Raw genomic sequence first — 19,605 nt, forward strand, 5'->3', positions numbered from 1 at the left:
GAGGGGAATGGGAGGGAAAGCATGCAGAAGGCCCGAAGGCCATGGAATCGAAAGAGCATCCACCACCCAAGCCTGAGAACACATCACCTCCAAATAAAACCGTGGGAGAAGAGCGTTGTGAAGAGAGGCAAAGAGATCAATCCAGGGAGTCCCGAATTCAAGACAAAGGGACTGGGCCAGAGGAAGAGAGAGATGGTACAGAGCAGAGGACGGAAGATTGCGGCTCATGGCGTCCGCTTGAAAATTCAACTGTCCCAGAATGTACACCACCCTCAAGGCCAACAGGTGAGATTCCACCCATGCACAAATCATGGAGGCCAACAGGTTAAGAGACGCACACCTGGTTCCCCCCTGATGATTCAAGTAACAGCGAGCCACCTGATTGTCGGTACAAACCAACAGATGAACCTGAAAGAACTGCACCACCTCCCAGATGGCCACCAATTTGCGTCAGTTCAAGGAGCGGCTGCTATCCCCCCGAGACCACCGACCTGTGACTTCCAAGGACCCCAACGTGGCTCCCCAAACACCAAGACTAGCATCTGTTGTCAACAAAAGGGGAGGAGGAAGACAAAACCACACCCCCTCCTCCAGATTGGTAGTGCAAAGCCACCAGTCCAAGTCCCGAACAAGAGCAGGAGACAGAGGAACCAGAGTCTCGTAATCTGCCCGGGAGGAGACCCACCGAGCCAACATATGAGTCACCAAGGGCTTGAGATGGAGACGAGCCCAAGGAACCACAGCAGTGTTGGTAGCCATCAATCCCTGGACCCGCAACCAAACACGAGCCGGGGCAGATGAACGACTCAACAGATCCCGTAACAAAGTCTGCAGGGAAAGTATCTGAACAGGGGAACAAACACCGCCCCCGGAGAGGTGTCGAACAGACCCCCGATGAACTGAAGTCTCTGAACAGGAGCAGATGAGACTGGGCCAGATTCACCTTGAACCCCAGATCCTGGAACAGGGTTAACGTAGCCTCCACCCCCAGAAGAGCCTTAGGAAAAGAGGAAGCAGAGATCAAACAATCATCAATATAAGGAAACACAGAGAAACCCTGATGCTGCAAACCCCCCACAGCAGGAGCCAATACCTTGTTAAAAGTCCTGGGCGCCGTGGGCAGGCCGAACGGCAGAACCTGAAACTGGAAAGTTTTCCCTTGGACCACAAACCTCAGGAACCGCTGACTGGCAGGATGGTCTGGAACATGAAAATAGGCGTCTTCCAAGTCCAGAGAAGCCAAAAAATCGCCCTCCTGGATGAGCGGAATGACGGACTGTAACATGACCATCCGAAAATGATCGAACTGCATCAACCTGTTCAAAGGGAACGGAGATTCAGTATTGGGCGGAAGGAACCATCTGGCTTTGGCACCAGAAACAGATGGGAATAGAACCCCAGGCCCCCTTCCTCGACTGGAAGTGGCACTACCGCCCCCTTCTGCAACAACATGGCGACATTGGACAACATGGCAGACCACCACACAGAATTTCTTGTTAACAGGGTAACCAGAAAACAATTCCTGAAAGGGAATCTGGTAACCCCAACTGATAACAGACAAGATGCACTGGTCCGAATCCTTAGCTGACCAACGGTCCTGAAACAAACGGAGTCGAGCCCCCACAACGGCATAGTCACTTCTGTCCCGCACCAGAGGGATTCTGCTGCTGCCGAGGCCGGTACTTCAAATGGAACGAGGCCCCGACCACGGGCCTGACCACGAAAGGGCTGAGAAGACAAAGCCCCCTGAAAACCCTGCTTATGGAAAAAGGAATTTTTCTTAGATGCAGGCTGAAAAGGCTTCAACAACTTCCTTTCCTCCGCAGAGAGCTGCACCATCGCATTCAAAGCGTCCCCAAAGAGACGAGGACCCTCAAAAGGCAGCTTATGGACGAAGGCCTTCTGCGCAGCCTCAAGACGCCACAGTTTTGTCCAGAGAGACCTCCTATCAGCCACCACCGTCCCAGCAGCCCAAGGGAAGGCCCACAAGGAATAAAAAGTCACATATGAGAAGAATTGCGCCAAGACCTCCATTTGAGCCAACACAGGAGTAGGGTCCCCCTCATCTTGTAGACAGTCAAACAACTTCTCAAAATCCTTCAGCAGGACCTGCGAGGCATAGGTGCATAAGTGCTAGCACGGACCCCAAAGTGAGAAGCGGCGTAAGAATGTTTGAGAGCAGACTCCACCTTACGCTCCACCGGATCCGTCAGGGAAGCCTCCTCCGAGGACAAAGAGAAAGAGGATGCGGAAGCCATAGATGACAAAAGAGAATTAACCTTCGGAATCGCAGGAAACTAGGAGTCAAATTCCGCCTGGCGATATATCTTCCTCAGATAGCGTGGAATACCCTGCTTATCCACCTCAAGCCACTCTTTAGTCAGGATATCCTTCAGGATATCATGGAAAGGATGTTCATCTACCACAGAGGAACTATACTGCGTGTAAAACCCCTCATCAGCCAGGGACTTAGGATCAAAACCAATCACCTCCAGAATATGGACAAGCATATCCCAAAACAACTTGCCCTGGACGTACTTTCCCTCAGGGGAATTGTCCTCCTCATCATCCTTAGCCCTCTTCGCCACAGGCTCCAGCAGCGAATACTGGACACCTGAATTTATCACCTCTTGCAAATTAGCCCTAGAAATCTGCAAAACGCCATCCTCCTGTAGATCCATGACATTATGTTGCTTGGAAACTGCCTTAGCAGGCACAAGTGAAGAAGCCCCCTCACTCATGGTGGGCAAAACTGGGATAAACCAAACAGGAACTCACCACACAACAAAAGGAAGTTCCCAGCAACCTCCAATAAATACTGCCCCTAAATACCAAGTCTTGCAAAGTGAGACTGGAGAATAAAAATAAAAAAGGGCAGCCCTGTTGTCTCCACCCATAGCCACATAATGAAGAACATGGCCTTGGGGGCCAGACGCTGCACTAAAGCGCCAGCGCTGGAACGACCCGAGGCCAGAACCCCAGGAGAGCTCCCTGCCCCAGCCCAGCACATGAGCGGGGAGCATCCTGACCCCAGAACAGGAGCACGGCCAACCGGCAGACCGAAGCGGCTGCGCCATGAGAAATTAAAGCACAATGACACAATCACATTTAAAAATGCAAAACAAACACTCACGGCACTGTGAAACCGCCAAAAGAAACTGGGGCACCAGCGTTCCGACCCCCATGGGAGCAGAAAAAAACAGGCATGGCGGTAGGTGGGAGGGGCTTATGTAAGCTTTTGAATTCTGGCAGTTTGATTGGCTGGGTGGAGGCAGGACTGCCTCACATAGTAAGGACTGGAAGGAGGAGTACCTTGAGGGGTAATGAAAGGTACAGCCAATGCGAAGACAAGGGGCAGCTCTAGGCTCATGGCGGCCCTGGGCAGGGAGCGTAGGTAGGGGTCCAGGAAGAGGAGGTCCGGAGACCCCTGGAGCTCAGGAAGGTGTTTTAATAAAACGTCCAGAAAAGGCGTAAGATGACCAGTACCTGCGGCTGCTCCTACCCTTTGGAATTTGTCTAAAACGATCAAATTTAGGAGGAGGAGGGTATTGTGACACACGACGTGGCCAGCAGTGGGTAGGGAAAAAAAGAAGCCAATCAGGGACCAGGAGGAACGCAGACGCGGAGGCCAGTGAACAGGGGGGGGGGGGGGGGGGGGGTCAGGGTGTTTGGAAGTGGAACAGGCTGCCAAATCCCTGCTTGGAGCCGCCACGCAAATATGTATCCATCCTCAGAGGATTATTATATTAAGGATATATATTGGCTTGGCGGCCCCTGGGGTTTGGTGGCCATGTGCAGGTGCACAGCTTGAACATGCCTAAGGCCACCCCTTCGAAGACATAGCCGAGTACCATCAATTTAGTTGTACAGTGGTGCGAAGTCACAAAAGTTGATAAAATTCTGCCGGATTTATAATGGCAGACATCAGGAACAAAAAAAATAATAATTTATGGATCTTGGACAAACACACACGTATTGGAGAACGTAAAACAGCATTTTACACATTTCATAATTAATGAAAGGGTCTCCCTCGACCTTTTCTGAGGCTTCCTAAAGGTCATTTTCTGCAAACATCAATAAAAGCTGTAAAACGGTAGGGATTACTAATACTTAATGGAGGGTCCAGTGCTTAATTCGTGCCAGTCTTTGACGGTGCTTGGCACCGGCAGGGATTTTCTTTTTAACACTGTCCCACAATTAGCACAGTCCACCCCCAGGTGGCGATGGCTGCTGTTTAGCCAACGGAGCACACTTTAAAAAAACTTAACAGTGCTAGAATGTCCAGGCCCTTTTTAGGTCTCGTAGAGAGACCTATTGCAGTCAAACCAGAAAGCTGAGGATTTGTAGAAGTGCACGTGCTCGTGAACGCGCTTCTATCCCCCTGCCTTGCTCTTCAAAGGCTCGCCGTACCATTTGCTCCTGCTTCCCCGCCCACTGCTTCACACTTTGCGGCGGCCAGGCCGTGACTCACATTTTTTTTCACTGTGCCCTCACCTCTCCAGCCCCTCCCTGCTCGCCATGCTCCTTGCTTCCAGCCCAGGCCAAACTCATGCCTTCAAAACGTGACAGCATTGTACAGCCCGGCTGGCTTTTGGTCTCCATCAGTGTGTTAAAGTGCATGTTCCCGTGCACGAGCTTGCCATTTGCTCAGGCATTTCTCCTCCCCCTAATTAGTCACCCCTGCTGTTGCTGCCCACTGCCGGCCGTACTTTGTCTCGCATTTCTCCTCCCCCCCTCCCCACAGAAATGCCAAGAGCGTGTTTCTTTTTGTATCTGTTTTGTAACGCACGTAATCCTAAATCCTTATACTTTGCAACCAGTTCTTATGTAGATCGCTCTGACACATTCTGGTAAAATTTGCGCTATATAAACTCGTATAATTAAAATAATATAAATAAAATAAAAAGTTCTGCAAGCAGCCACTTCAGGATATCCCTCCCACAGTGCAAGGCGCCTGTTGCGGAACTGCCCGCTCTTGAGGCCTGAGACGGCAGGCTATTCCCTGGCGTTGTTGTTGGCTGGCAGGTGGGGTAGATGTTTCTTGGCCTGACTCCCTCTCGCTATTCTCTGAGGCCTCCTTTAATACCCCACCTAATACCTACCGAAGCTATTCTACATACCAGTGGGCCCTGAGCCTTGGCCCCTTCATCTTTGTTATACCGGACGTCCCTTAATAATGCTATTTTCGGGCCCTTAATAACAGCACCCTAGCTGGCTGTGAGACGTGAGGCGTCAGCTGAATTGTAACATCAGTGAGGAAATGCCATTCGCGAGGCACAGTGCGTAAGTAGCAGCCAGTCCCCATTTTTAATGTAAGTAACACTTTGTATTTACTGATCCGCCTTGTTGGAAACTTTATCTCTGTATATTCTTTTTTTTTTTTTCAAAAATTGCCCCTCCTAGCCGCTGCAACACACTGACAATTCCACTGTCAATGTGAAAATACTTACACATAAGCAATCTGAAACCGTGGCAGCTTATGCAAATTACAACAACTGTTACGTTAATTGATGCAAGGTGACACTTGCTCTTCTCTTACCATCCCCGCCACCACTCTGGCCTATCCCAGCGCATCCATTACATACCGCGCCCCACAGACCCAAGCAACCCCACGCGATGGAGGGGGGGGGCAGTGGAATCCCCCAGCTGACCCTCTCATCAGCCAGGCCTAACGGCCCTCCTGAAACTCTGTCTGCCGCGCAAACAAAGCCCATTTCTTCTGGCCTGTGCCTGTCCCACTCCCAGACTGCTATCCCAAGCCCGCCATGCATTTCCGCACGCCTTTCTCCGAGCGGTCTTCGTCATTTTCAATGACAGGATTCCCCTCCCAATCGCCCAGCAACACTCCCACGCGTGCCTCACTCCGCGGTCTCCGTCTCCTTCAATGACATGATCCACCCTTCCCCTCCCGATCGCCCAGCACTCCCACATGTGCCTCACCCAAGGGCACTTGACTGTGCGGCCCCCTGCCCCCCCCCCCGCCCTCGGCCATCCCCGCATCCTCTACTGCACTCACCTTTCCCGACCACGCCCGACCCTGGCATTGTCCCCTCAGCGCCCGCAGCACCAAACCCATTCCTATCAGGCCCCAGAAGGATGAAAGGCCCGTGCATGACGCCCATCCAAATCAGCTCCAAACTTAACCCCCCCTCACTGCCCCTATTTATGTTCTGCTAGGCACCGTGGCACCCTTGATCCATCTCACCCAACGTCCTATTCTTAGTACGTGGCTTTTAATTTTTCTAAGCTATGTATACCCATATTACACTGACAAATAGGTAAAGTTTGTGATCTCTGCTATCAAAAACCTAAATACGTTTAAAGCAGAAATACCAGGCTTATTTAAAGCAGCAAAATATAGAGGCCTAAAAATATATTAGAAAAAACAAAGCATTTTTTCCATTGACCAAATACATGGCAAGAAAATATAATCTAATAAAATATGTGAAAATAAGTTATTTGTTTTCACAGTGAACTACATAAATCATGATGATATACAAGATCTAGATCTCCCTTTTAATGTATATATTTTTGCATGATTGTTACCCTCGTTTATATTTATGTTCGATTTTAATGGCTGCTAGGGTTGCTTTGGGTTTACACTGAAGAGCTCAGTGCTGGTATGGAGTGGTAAGGTCAGTCAACTGCCAGGTTAAGTTTGGCCAAAAACTATCTCAGGCTGTTAGAGCTGGGAGGAGCCAGTGATGTCAGCCTCATGCTACTTTTCGTGTACATCACCATCTATAATTCTCTGGCAGTCAGCGCCCACCCAAGCCTTGTCCACATCTGGTTTGTTTGTTACTGCTAACTCTTTCACACGTACGCACGCATACACACACACACATTCACAGGAAGATATTTCTGTGTATTAAACGCTCGCTGCTGACATCTTTAGTTATGTAATAAAGGTCATGTTCAAGTTCAAGTTCAGGAATTTATATAGCGCACTACTCACCCAGAGGGTCTCAAGGCTCTTGGGGGGTGGGGGGATTATTATTTATCGAATAGCCAGGTTTTAAGTTCTTTTCTGAAGGAGATGTGGTTCTGTGTAAGGCGGAGGTGAGTGGGGAGTGAGTTCCAGGTCTTGGCCGCCAGGTAGGAGAAGGATCTACCTCCCATCGTGGATCTTTGGATACGCGGAACTGCGGCGAGGCCTTGCTTGGAGGATCTTAGTTGGCGGGTGGGTGTGTAGAAGGATAGTCGAGTGTTGAGGCATTCGGGCCCTAGTTTGTAGAGGGCCTTGTGTGCGTGGGTGAGGAGACGGAATGTTATTCTTTTGTTGACGGGAAGCCAGTGGAGGTCTTTCAGGTGGCCGGTAATGTGATCTTGGCGAGGGATGTCCAAAATGAGTCTCGCTGATGCGTTTTGGATGCGTTGGAGTTTATTCTGTAATTTGGCTGTAATTCCGGCGTAGAGGGTATTTCCGTAGTCTAGGCGACTCGTAACCAGTGCGTGGGTGACAGTCTTTCTTGTATCGGCGGGGATCCAATGGAAGATTTTTTTGAGCATACGAAGTACGTTGAAGCAGGAGGATGAGACGGCGTTGACTTGTTTGGTCATCGAGAGTGAGGAGTCCAGAATGAAGCCCAGGTTACGTGCGTGGTCCGTAGGTATGGGTGCTGAGCCCAGATCTGCAGGCCACCATGAGTCGTCCCAAGCAGAGGGGGATGAACCTAGGATGAGCACTTCTGTTTTGTCTGAGTTAAGTTTTAGGCGGCTGTTTTTCATCCATACGGCTACTTCTTTCATTCCTTCGTGTAGGTTGGTTTTGGCGGTGTTTGGGTCATTGGTGAGGGAGAGGATCAGCAGGGTGTCGTCAGCGTAGGAGATGATGTTGAGGTTGTGTTGTCGCGCGATGGATGCGAGGGGACTCATGTAAACGTTGAAGAGGGTGGGACTAAGTGATGAACCTTGTGGTACACCGCAGATGACTTCGGTATCTTCTGATTTGAACGGGGGAAGTCGGACTCTCTGAGTTCTCCCAGCTAGGAACGAGATGATCCAGTCCAAGGCTTTTTCTTTTATGCCGATGTTGCTGAGGCGTTGTATGAGGGTGTTGTGACAGACAGTGTCGAAGGCGGCGGAGAGGTCGAGTAGAATGAGGGCCACTGTTTCTCCGTTGTCCAGTAGTGTTCGGATGTCGTCTGTTGCTGCGATGAGGGCGGTTTCGGTGCTGTGTTTGGCTCGAAAGCCGGACTGAGAGGGATCGAGGGAGTTGTTGGATTCAAGGAAGACGGCGAGTTGGCTATTGACGGCTTTCTCAATGACTTTGGCCGGGAATGGGAGGAGGGATATGGGGCGGTAGTTTTTAAGTTCAGAGGGGTCTGCAGTGGGTTTCTTCAGGAGGGCGCTGACTTCGGCATGTTTCCAGCTTTCTGGGAAGGTGGCCGAATTGAAAGAGCAGTTGATGATATCACGGAGATGGGGTGCGATGATGGAGTCAGCTTTGTTGAAGATGTGGTGGGGGCATGGGTCGGTTGGCGAGCCAGAGTGGATGGAGTTCATTAGGCGGATGGTGTCTTCAGTGGTGATTGGGTTCCAGGCGCTGAGGTTGTTAGAGGAGGGTTTGGGTTCTGAGGGTGGTGGAGAGGATTGTTCGTTGGAGCTGTTTTTGAAACTGTTATGTGTGTCTGCAATTTTGTTGTAGAAGAAGGAGGATAACGAATCGCAGAGATCTTGGGAGGGAGTGATGTCGTTTGAGGCTGCGGTGGGGTTGGTGAATTCTTTGACGATGTTGAATAGTTCCTTGTTGTTATGGGCGTTGTTGTCGAGTCGGTTCTTGAAAGCTGATTTCTTGGTGGACCGAATCAGCTGGTGGTGTTTGCGAGTGGCTGCCTTGAAGGTGGTCATGTTGTCAACGGTTGGGTTTTTTCTCCATGTTTTCTCGAGGGTGCGGCATAGCTTCTTGGATTTCTTAAGGTCATCGTTGAACCAGGGGGCCTTTTTGCTGTCTTGTTTGGTGTGATGGTTTTTCAAGGGTGCTAATTCGTCAGCGCTGTGAGTGATCCATTGTTTGAAATGACCGCTTGGTTTGGGTCCGAAGAGAGGGCGGGTGGGTTTAGGTTGAGCGATGTGAGGAGTTGGTCGGTGGTGATTTTGTTCCATTTTCTTCGGGGAATGGGTTGTGGAGGGTTGTGGGTCGAGGTGGTTTTGTAGCTGAAGTGAACACAACTGTGGTCCATCCAATGGAGAGCTGTGTTGTGATCAAAGGAATTTGCAGGAGTGGCAGGTGAAGGGACCGTGGGTACGTCCCGGAGCAGCTTCGTAGCATTGCGGTGTGCGTCCGGGATTTAGGTCTAGAAGGGTGGCGGCGTCAAGCGTTATGCGGGTGGAGTGGGGTTTGCGTTGACCAGGGGGTCTGGCGCTGGGCGCGGTCCAGGCGCGGACGGGCGTAGACGGGCTTACCTTTGGAGCACCTTCGGCGCGCATGGGGCGCGACTGCTGCGCGTGAACGCTGCGCGCAAAAGCATCTGTCATATATGGATAGTGGAGGGGGAGGGGCGAGGTGGGGTCAGCTGGGAGGCGGGAGCGGGGTGGAGAGAGGGGCTGGGAGGCAGAACAACAAAATGGTGGCAGCAGGAAGCGAAGACAAAAACAACACAAGCAGGGCTTTGCTAATGTACACAATGCTAGCTTTGCAATCAGCGCTACGAACTATTTGATTACAGATCACAGTATGCAGAGTGGGCAGCCAGGAGCAGTGAAGCGCTACGATCTCAGCCGAGTACAATCACAAATTTAAATCACAAGCAGAGTCAGCGCTATGAGCAAATTAATCACAGTGTGCAGAGTGGGCAGCCAGGAGCAGTGAAGCGCTACGATCTCAGCCGAGTACAGTCACCAAATTAAGTCACAAGCAGAGTCAGCGCTACGATACCAATGCCAGGGGAGCAACCGCTTCTGAGCCACAGTTCACATCCTGGCAGGGCCAACTCACACACGTGCTATTTAGTGCTAATTCTTTCACACACACACACACACATGCACGCACACACACACTCACAGCAAGATTTTTCTGTGTTTTAAATGCTTGCTGCTGACATCTTCAGTTACGTAATAAAGGTCATCAGTTCACATCTTGGCAGGACCAACTGACACATGTGCTATTTAGTGCTAATTCTTTCACACACTTGCACGCACACACACATTCCCAGCAAGATTTTTCTGTGTTTTAAACGCTCGCTGCTGACATCTTCAGTTATGTAATAAAGGTCATCAGTTCACATCCTGGCAGGACCAACTCACACACGTGCTATTTAGTGCTAATTCTTTCACACACATGCACGCACGCGCACACACACACACATTCATAGCAAGATTTTCGGTGTTTTAAATGCTCGCTGCATACATCTTCAGACATCTTCAGTTATGTAATAAAGGTCATCAGTTCACATCTTGGCAGGACCAACTCAACCACATGCTATTTAGTGCTAATTCTTTCACACACATGCACGCACACACACATTCACAGCAAGATTTTTCTGTGTTTTAAACGCTCCCTTCTGACAACTTCAGTTATGTAATAAAGGTCATCAGTTCACATCCTGGCAGGACCAACTCACACACGTGCTATTTAGTGCTAATTCTTTCACACACATGCACGCACACACACACATTCACAGCAAGATTTTTCTGTGTTTTAAACGCTCGCTGCTGACATCTTCAGTTATGTAATAAAGGTCATCAGTTCACATCCTGGCAGGACCAACTCACACTTCCAGCTTCTAAGGTGGATGAATTGAGTACCGTTACATTGGGTAATAGTAGTTCATTTTCATTGTGTTGTGAGTGCACCTGCTGGTCAAAATAGACTGCCACGTTAGCGCATGCATGCAACACATAGAGCCAGTGGTTCAACGACTAGTGCTAAGGGAGATACATTTATCACTTTGTGTGCAGACTAATTGCTGAGATTCATTCGCATCAGCAAAAATGGAAGCCTGCAGTTCGGCAATTCTCATCACATTCTCTGCCTCTCTTGTCATGCCGTCACAGTAAATTGTCTGGAATGCGGCTCACACAAAGCCTCCCTTTACCAGGGGAATGCTTCTGAGGAGAACGCTGCCTACAGCAGAAAATTATTAACTCACTCTATCTGTCTATCCATCGCACTCACTCTATAGCCAACACTCTATCTATCTATCTATCTATCTATCTATCTATCTCCCTCGCTCTATCTATCGCACTCACTCTATTGCATCCCCACAGCATCACTCAGCACCACCGCAGCATCACTCAGGGGCACCACATCACTACTATGCTCTACAACAGCATCACTGAAAGCCACAGCATCACTCGACGCCACCACATCACTCAGCGCCACCACAGCATCAATCTGTGCAACCATTCAACAACAACTGGTTCAAATATGTTCTCTCAATGTTTCAAGCTTTATTACAAATGTCACAAAAAATGTTAATATTTCACTTCTGTTCTTGGATTTTAGTCACAATAAAATACACTGAACATAATCTTCACAAAAGTTATTTACCAAAGTTTAAGCTATTGCCATTATAAATTACAATAACTTTTATTTAAGTATTAATTATTAAAAATAAATTAAAGCCATTGTTATTTGTAATATCAATACATCTAAGTCACGTTAATACAATACATATTGCATTACAAATGCTATAGGTGTCACATTTACGAAAGTTAAAACTATTGGCATTGTAAATGACAAAGCTATTAATTTCGCTATTTTCAAAACCAACACAAAAAATAAAAAAATTGTCATTTACAAGACCAATAGCTCAAACTTTCCTAATGCGAGACCTATTGCATTACAAATGCTTGTTTTTATAGCTACGCGTGACCTGGATAAGTCCAAATCGTCACGTATGGAGAGGAGGAAGATGGTTAATAGGTAACGCTGGAACAGCCATTTGAAAACGGTGGCAGGGCCTGCGCGTCGGAAAGCTGCTTTGGCCTCACGAGAATTATGTGGGCCCCTGGCACTTATGTTTTTTACAGGTTAAGCATTGGGTATTTTTTTTTTATGATCAGATGAGCTGTAGTGGCTGTCCACTTGTACACATGAGTCTAAGAACCAACAGGCCATTACTCACCTCCTCCGAATCCTGTTGGGACATCCCCCTTCTGATTTTCATAGTATCTTTCCAGGTGAATGCACAACTTCTGAGCTGTGATTGGTTGGAAGACGAGGGCCCAGGAGCAAACACACCTCTCCTTATGGACCTTCCGATGCAGGTGCCACCCAAGCACACAGATCGTTTTTAATAATATCACTACAAACAAAACAGCTCAGGCAGCCGGCGTCTTTTGCATCCATGGATTACAATTCAGCTTTGCCATATACTGAGCAGGCTAAGGAGACACTACTTCCTAACATTGAACAGACAGAAATGCATTGAGCAGGCTCGAAAGTTGTACGCTATTCACAAGCACATCCTCTGATGCGATAGCTCCCTCCACTGGTTGATGCATGTATTGTCACACATTTCGTTGAACTTGAACACTGACTGCTTTAACAGGCATTTTGTTCACTGGGGATGAGAATGCCAGCGCGCGTGGTAAGATTTCTAAAGCTGATCATGACCAGTGTCTGCTCTCCGCACATGCGTCAATTATTTTATTTTTTGGCGTCTAGCGTTTGAGATGTGTCGTGACATGACTGCGGGACGCTCGTGGACTCTTTCTTATTTATTTATTTATTTATTTTATTTATGCAATTTTATATAGCGCGGACTTTACCCGAAGGTGTCAGAGCGCTTCACAATAGGAACAGAAAAGATACAAACTGAGAACATTACACGAGCAACAGATTGCAGAGGCATACGTTACGTTACATATGGTAAAGTGATAATTGTGGCCAAACAAGAATACATGAGGTAGTAAAAATTGTGAGAAACCAAAAATACATGAGGTAGACAAGGTAATTGTGACACTTGTGAGCAAACAAAATACATGAGGTAGTAAAAATGTGGGCTACCAAAAATACATGAGGTAGTAAAAAGTGCACAGGAGGAAAAAGTGACAAGTGTGCAGGCTACAAGAGAAAATAGAGTATAATTTGCGGTATAATACTGCAATATATGTTAGACACTCAAGCACAAGAGCAGACGATTACGTAGGCAAAAGTGGCACTTGTGCAAGTATCAAAGGTAAAAAACATGTGAGAGGAAGCAAACCGTGTGTTACAGGGGCAAAGTGGTGAGTGCAAGTTGCAAGAGGGTACCAAACACAAGTACATGGATAATACTGCAATAAAAGGCGAGACCAACCGACCGGAGTCTTCCGACCACGTCATTACTCATACAAAGGTCTCAACATGACTTTGGTCACTCTGATAGGAGTTCGATTTTGGACGGTTCCTTACAATTGTGACGCACTAGCGTTCCGTTCGTCTTTTCATGATCACCATGCTGCGCCTCTCAATACATTGTCCCAGTTCCATGTGTGAGTGGTTCATCCAGTTCAGTAATTGTCTGAATTATTATTAATGCAATCCCCACACACTACTCCCATATCCATTACAAAATAAAACTTTATTTTGATATTTTTAAATCAATTTGCATACAATATTTTAAAAAAAGATTGAAAACTATTCTTAACTCTATTACATAATTAATACTCTGGTATCACCGTGATACCCGAATATGAATACACTTCCCCACCCAGTCCCCGTATCCCTTACATTCCGCTCCGACAGCTGCATTTACATATTATTAATAAATATATGTATTTATAAATATATATACACACGCACATATTTATGACGTAGTATTCCACAGAGTGGGTAGAGAATGTGGTCCTTTGGAAATGTTTTATTGACGACCTATTTATTCTGTGGAATGATATCTCTGAATCTGCGCAGGCATTTGTATTACAATTGAATAACAACAATCTAAATCTGAATTTTACCTCCAATATTAGTACCACAGAGGTATGCTTTCTAATCTGGTTGTGTTTGTAAAGAGCAGAAAAATACACACCAAAACACATAGAAAGCCAACTGCGTGAAATTCCATTTTGCACTCTAGAAGTTTTCACCCGATCAAATTTAAACAAAGTATTCCATTTGCAGAACATCTTCAGAAGGTTCAACAGTCCAAAGGTACAACAATCAGATACCTGGCTTAGGGGCAATCATGGGCTCCTTAAACATCATCAGTGTAAAGTGTGCAAACATGCTCTGAACACAAAGGAAGTTCTGTCGCCCACTATTAAAAACTCAGTTACAAATACATAATGCATACAACTATAGAAGTGATGATGTGGTGTATGTATCACAGTGTCCCTGCCCGAAGATGTATGAAGGGAGCATCATGCATACGGTGCATGAGAGAATTCTGCAGCATTTAGGAGCGGTACAAAATGAAGATAGTTGCTTGACATATGCAGGAATCCCACATTGGCAGATGCAACGAGGTTCTGTATTTTGAAATTGATTCAGTCCCTAAAAACAGGAGGGGAGGCAAGAGAATTAAGATTGAGGCAGTTGGAGTCTAAATATATTGTCATCCTTAACACAAATATTCCGTATGGACTGAATTCAGATGAGGAATTATATGAACATGTATGCATTCACCATTAAAACTGTGACCCTTCTATGTTCTGTAGTATATACCAGTTTTAGATAGATGGATTTATTAGCACAGATTAATTTTAGACACAAAATAAGCATCAGTCTTTGTACTTTATAGGCTCAGTGAGTATTTGTTGGTTTTGTTTAAAGCTGTGGTGAGGTATTGTTCACAAAATTCCTTCTAGTTTATTTTATCAAATTTGATAAATATGATAATGTAATATTGAATACATCAAATAAATTGGTTTTTATATTGGATTAACAACTGAAATTGGTGAGGTAGAGTTGAGATGGAAATATGGACAAACAATTCATACATCTGAAGGTGAGCCACGATGGAGGAGGGGGGATAGGGTGGAATAAACCCATCAGGGGAAAAAATAAGCAAATATCACCCTTCTCATGAAGGTATCCCACTTGGGATTGTGTACGATGATTGTTGTTTTCCTTATACGCAGACTTTGTTTTTACTATCGATAGATTGTGGAGATTGATTTTAAATCAATGTTGATGTTTTCTATTATATTTTTGTTTAGAGATGCTAGCATATTTACTTATGTAATTTTTCTCTAATTTAGCATTTTTGCACTAGGGTAAATGAAGGACACATATTTGCACTCCCACAGCACTTGCACTTTAAATGGGATTTGCATTTTTTGCATTCATGTGAAATTAAAGATTTAATTTTGCATGTTCATAGCACTTGCACTTTAAAGGTGGTCTAAGAGGATCAAAAGTATTGAAAACAAAAGAGGGATAAAAGAAAGAAAAGTAATGAATTAACAAGATTGATAAACGATATATTCACTAAGGAAGTTTATACATTGCTCAATAGTGTGTTTACTGTGTCTATACCCACTGTATGCACATCGTGGCGATGTTTATATAAGGGTGAGAAAATGGTATCTACAGTGTGTGAGCAAGGCAGTAGAGACTTCCAAAATGCGTAACGCCATCTGAAGATCTGAATAAGCACATTGCTTAAAGAGGACCCCATATATATATATTATATATATTACCTACTGGCGGTCGCCAGTAGGTATATATAGTTAGGATTTTTTTCCTATGGGATTTCTGAAAATTCTATGTCGAATAACTTTGGCGTTTGTGGACGGAATTGGCTGAAATTTTCAGGAAAATGGCACATTTTGTTTCTGAGCAGCCCCTGAAAATTTGGGGGGTCTCGTCAAGGGGGGGCCGAGAAAAAAGGGGGGTCCCAAAACGCGTTTTTCCCAATCATTTTTCCATAGGGCGGTTGGAATCACTTTTAGCTCGAACGGCTGAATGGATTTACACGAAACTTGGCAAAATTGTAGATATGGTTTGCCCGACGTGCCTTTGCTATGTCTCAATATATGTGCTCCAGTGGATTTTGAGAAATTAACGTCTTAAAAAACAGATATATCTGTGACAGCGCCCCGGTTCGTGTACCTGACGCGTAACGGAACTTCGCGAAGCGAAGCTGATTGGCTCTCCGGTGTCTGTCAACATTCTAAACAGTGCGGAGCGGCCGCCATCTTGTGTCTCGGTAGGATCGAGACACAAGAGGTGGAAAAAACAAAGTGGTAAATGAGCATAAGGGGGCAGAGTACATCCTCCCTGACCCCCTAGGTTTGATGAGGGGGCTTTAAAAGGGCCCCGCGGGGCAAAAAAAAAAAAAATTATTATCGTTTTTTTTGCGGGGGGAGCGCCCGGTACGCGCACCGGGAAGCGGTCCGGAGAGCGTAATATACGGAAAAAAGAATGAAAGAATGTTCAAATATTGTATGTTTATTGATTGTTCTTTTTGTTGTATTTTTTTTATTTATTTTTTATTTAAGTACCAACATGTAGGTACCAATGCAGAGTCTAAAAATAAATATACACCGTTTTCTTCGTAGATATCTTGCATGTTGTTTCAGAAGTTATTGTGGTATATGGAATTCATAGCATAGTCTGTGAGGAAAGCAGAAAGAACATGGAGGCAGGAGATGATAAAGAGATGTTAAATACACATTGGAGATAATATAGTGGGAGAAAGGAAGTAACTATTAGCAAACTTACTATGTAACACAAAAAAAGTTGCACAGTATATTTTAAGTCTCAGTTTATATTTTATCTTTTTGGGTACTATTTCATAATTTTCATATTAAAAAGAATAATGTCTCAAACAATTTTAACTTTTAAAATTTAAATTTATTGTTCTGATTTTTCATAATCTAAGAGAATGTGTAGCATTAAATCATCAGGAATGTCCTCCTTTTCATTCCAAGAATCACATTCACATTCTTCAGCACATTTTAATAATTTTTGGTCTACTGATTCATCCATAAAGTCTAGTTCTTCTTTTTCTTGGTTTGGATTGCTTTCAATCTTAATTTCAAATGAAATTGTATTTTCTTTTGGCTGTGCTTCCATTTCATTTTCTTGCTGTAAATTGCATAAAAAATATATCAGTGGAGATAGGGCACTGTTGAGTTTAAGTTCAGACAGGTGCTTGTGAGTTTTTAACAGTGAAGTAATCTTTGGGCAGTGCATGGTTTCAGGCAGGAAGTAAAACTATTAAAAAGTGCCTGTGATGAAGCCTAAGTAAATTCATAATTATACCACAGAAGCCTAACTCAATCAATAATTTAAATAATTAAGTCTTTCTCAATGACTAACTCTTATAGAGGGACAGTATGTAACTATCTGAAAACGCTTTCCTTATTTAATTTAAAGTGCATAACATAGTTCTCCTTTCAATTTTTTAAAATTATATCTTACCTTTGAAAAAGAAATTAAAGTTCACAGTCAAAATGCTCTTGAAATGTACTTCAGGAAGTAGTAGTCAAAATGGCTGTGTTTCTCTCTCTTTCTTTATATATATTCAGGTACATAACCAATCAAATGTCATGAAATAACAGTAGAAAATGAAAGTAACATTTTAATTGGTTGTCAATTCTAACACTTCATATGTGCAGGGGCGGTGGGTGACATTTCAAAGTGGTGGGGCGCAAATTGATTTGCAGCCAGCACCGTAGCGAGCGAGCGCAGCGAGCGAGCCCGAACCCCAAAAGGGGGGTTTGGGGGGATAACCCCCACCAAGAAAATTTTGAAAAAAAAGAAGAAAAATCGTGCATTTTCAAGCAAATTTGAGAAAGCAGGAAGGTTAATAAAGCAATTGTGAAAGTGCAGTTATTACATTAATAGATGGCATAACATAGGTAGCTGCTTATTCAGTATAACCACAGAGCTTCATACATTTCGTCCTATTACGCTCAGGTGCTGAATTCAGACTATAAGACTTTCATGAAAATCTCAGCTCTAAGAGTAGAAGAAGTTGCACGCAGTTGGGAAACAGCCTTCACAAAGCTTTGGGAAAATGAGAGGCAATTACTTTAAAGCAAACTGAAAGCAATGCATCAAGTAGTAACTTAAAGCAATGCATCCAGCAAAACAGTGCATGCAGTCAACCATACAAAAGTAAACTAAAGCAAGTGTGAACCTGTGAACCTTCACTTTGAAAGCAGGGTGCTAGTCAACAGGCCAGTCACATACATTTAAACTGAAGAAGAGTACACCTCAGCATGCAGGCACCAACATAAAAGCACCAAGCATGTCAAACAGTTTAATGAAAGAAAAATGAAAGCAATACATCCAGCAAACTAGACAGTGACTCAAAAGAAAACTGAAGCAAGTGCACACTGAAAGGAATGCACAGTCATAAGTCAGACATTCACATAAAAGCAACTTACCCAATCAATTACATGGGAAAAAACTTGAGCCAATGCACCCAGAAAACCAGACCAGCACACCAAAGCATCCCACCCCTGATAGGATGGCAGCTGTGCTCTTAGGGTCACCCCTCAGTTTTTTGGCAGGGTTGAGAACCCCCCAGTTTTATGCCCTGTGCGCCTGAAGGGGAGACAGGCAAAAGGGGTCATAATGGGACATCTGGCACAGCCACTTTGTAATCGAGGTCACCGACCCAGCTCAAGACTGAGTTACAGGCTGATCTTAAATCTTTAAACAACCACAAGGGTCACCAGCTAGTTGGTTCTTGAGCCAAAAGAGTCCTCAGCTCACTCTTTACATCGCGCCTGAGATGACATGACAATGTCCATTAATCCGGAGCAACTGTGGGGACTGGTCTGGGTCCAACTTGGTACGAGCAGGATACAAAAATTAACGGGTAGGTGGTAACCCACTTCAAGTGAAGGAGCTGTAAGGAACCTAAGTGCACTGGTGTTGATACCACTAACAGGGCAGCTCTGGCTTTCTCAGGGTGGGTATCAGCTGTGTGAAGAAACCAGCATGTGAAGCAGTTACCTCAAACAAACTAAAACCAATGCACTCATCAAGACAAGGAGTTACATGAAATCAAATAGAAAACCACCATCAAGCCAGGTAGTCACCTAAAGGCATATTGAAGTGACTGCACACTATGGGAAGTGCACTTCACCAGCCAGCCTATTACACTAAAGGAAAATAAAAGCAATGCTCCCAGTCTGCTAATTAGCTTCCGCAACCCATGGATGGGTGGGGTTGGGAATGGGCGTAAAGTGCCTTTTACTTCAACTATATCACTTCTGTAAATACAACACAATTTCCAGTAAAACCAATAGCATTAACATCACAACAATATGGAGAGGAAAACAGATGATCAGTAACAGTAAACACATTGACTGATCAGGCAATGTGCCTTTACGGGCAGGGAATGAACCCTTGGTAATGTAATATGTACTCTGTTTTCATGCTGGTTTCATACCCTTTCTGCTAGATACAGGAATCAGAGACTGGCTGATTGTATAGCAGTCGTGAACATGTAAATGACTCTACCATAACTCCACTGGATGGAAAACATGCTGATTTCTTAAATTGCTAGTCCCTCGCTGTTGATTGCTAGACTAGTGTGTTACATCTTCTAATTTGTGTGTATGCATAGCCATGGGCCAGAAAGGGATGACAGTTTGGAGCAATATGCACTTCAGTAAGAAGTTGAATATGAACAATATGAAAGTTATGTCAAGTATATCCTAAAAAACCATTGCAGAATGGATCTGCGAAGGTGTCTCTAAATTCCCCTTTATGTATCC

The 19,605-nt window shown here is 45.1% G+C and overlaps 1 protein-coding gene across 1 annotated transcript in view; it reads right to left on the reverse strand.

The window, feature by feature from the left end:
- Positions 1-12,359, reverse strand: part of LOC147708587 (uncharacterized) — a 148,133-nt gene extending 135,774 nt beyond the window's left edge. The window contains exon 1 of the mRNA XM_086927263.1: positions 12,069-12,359. Coding sequence (XP_086783389.1) covers positions 12,069-12,110 — 42 coding nt within the window. The 5' untranslated portion in view covers positions 12,111-12,359. The remainder of the gene's footprint in view (positions 1-12,068) is intronic.
- Between the last annotated feature and the right edge of the window lie 7,246 nt (positions 12,360-19,605).

The sequence above is a fragment of the Lissotriton vulgaris genome, chromosome 6 (assembly GCF_964263255.1).
Source record: "Lissotriton vulgaris chromosome 6, aLisVul1.2, whole genome shotgun sequence".
Lineage (NCBI taxonomy): Eukaryota > Metazoa > Chordata > Amphibia > Caudata > Salamandridae > Lissotriton > Lissotriton vulgaris.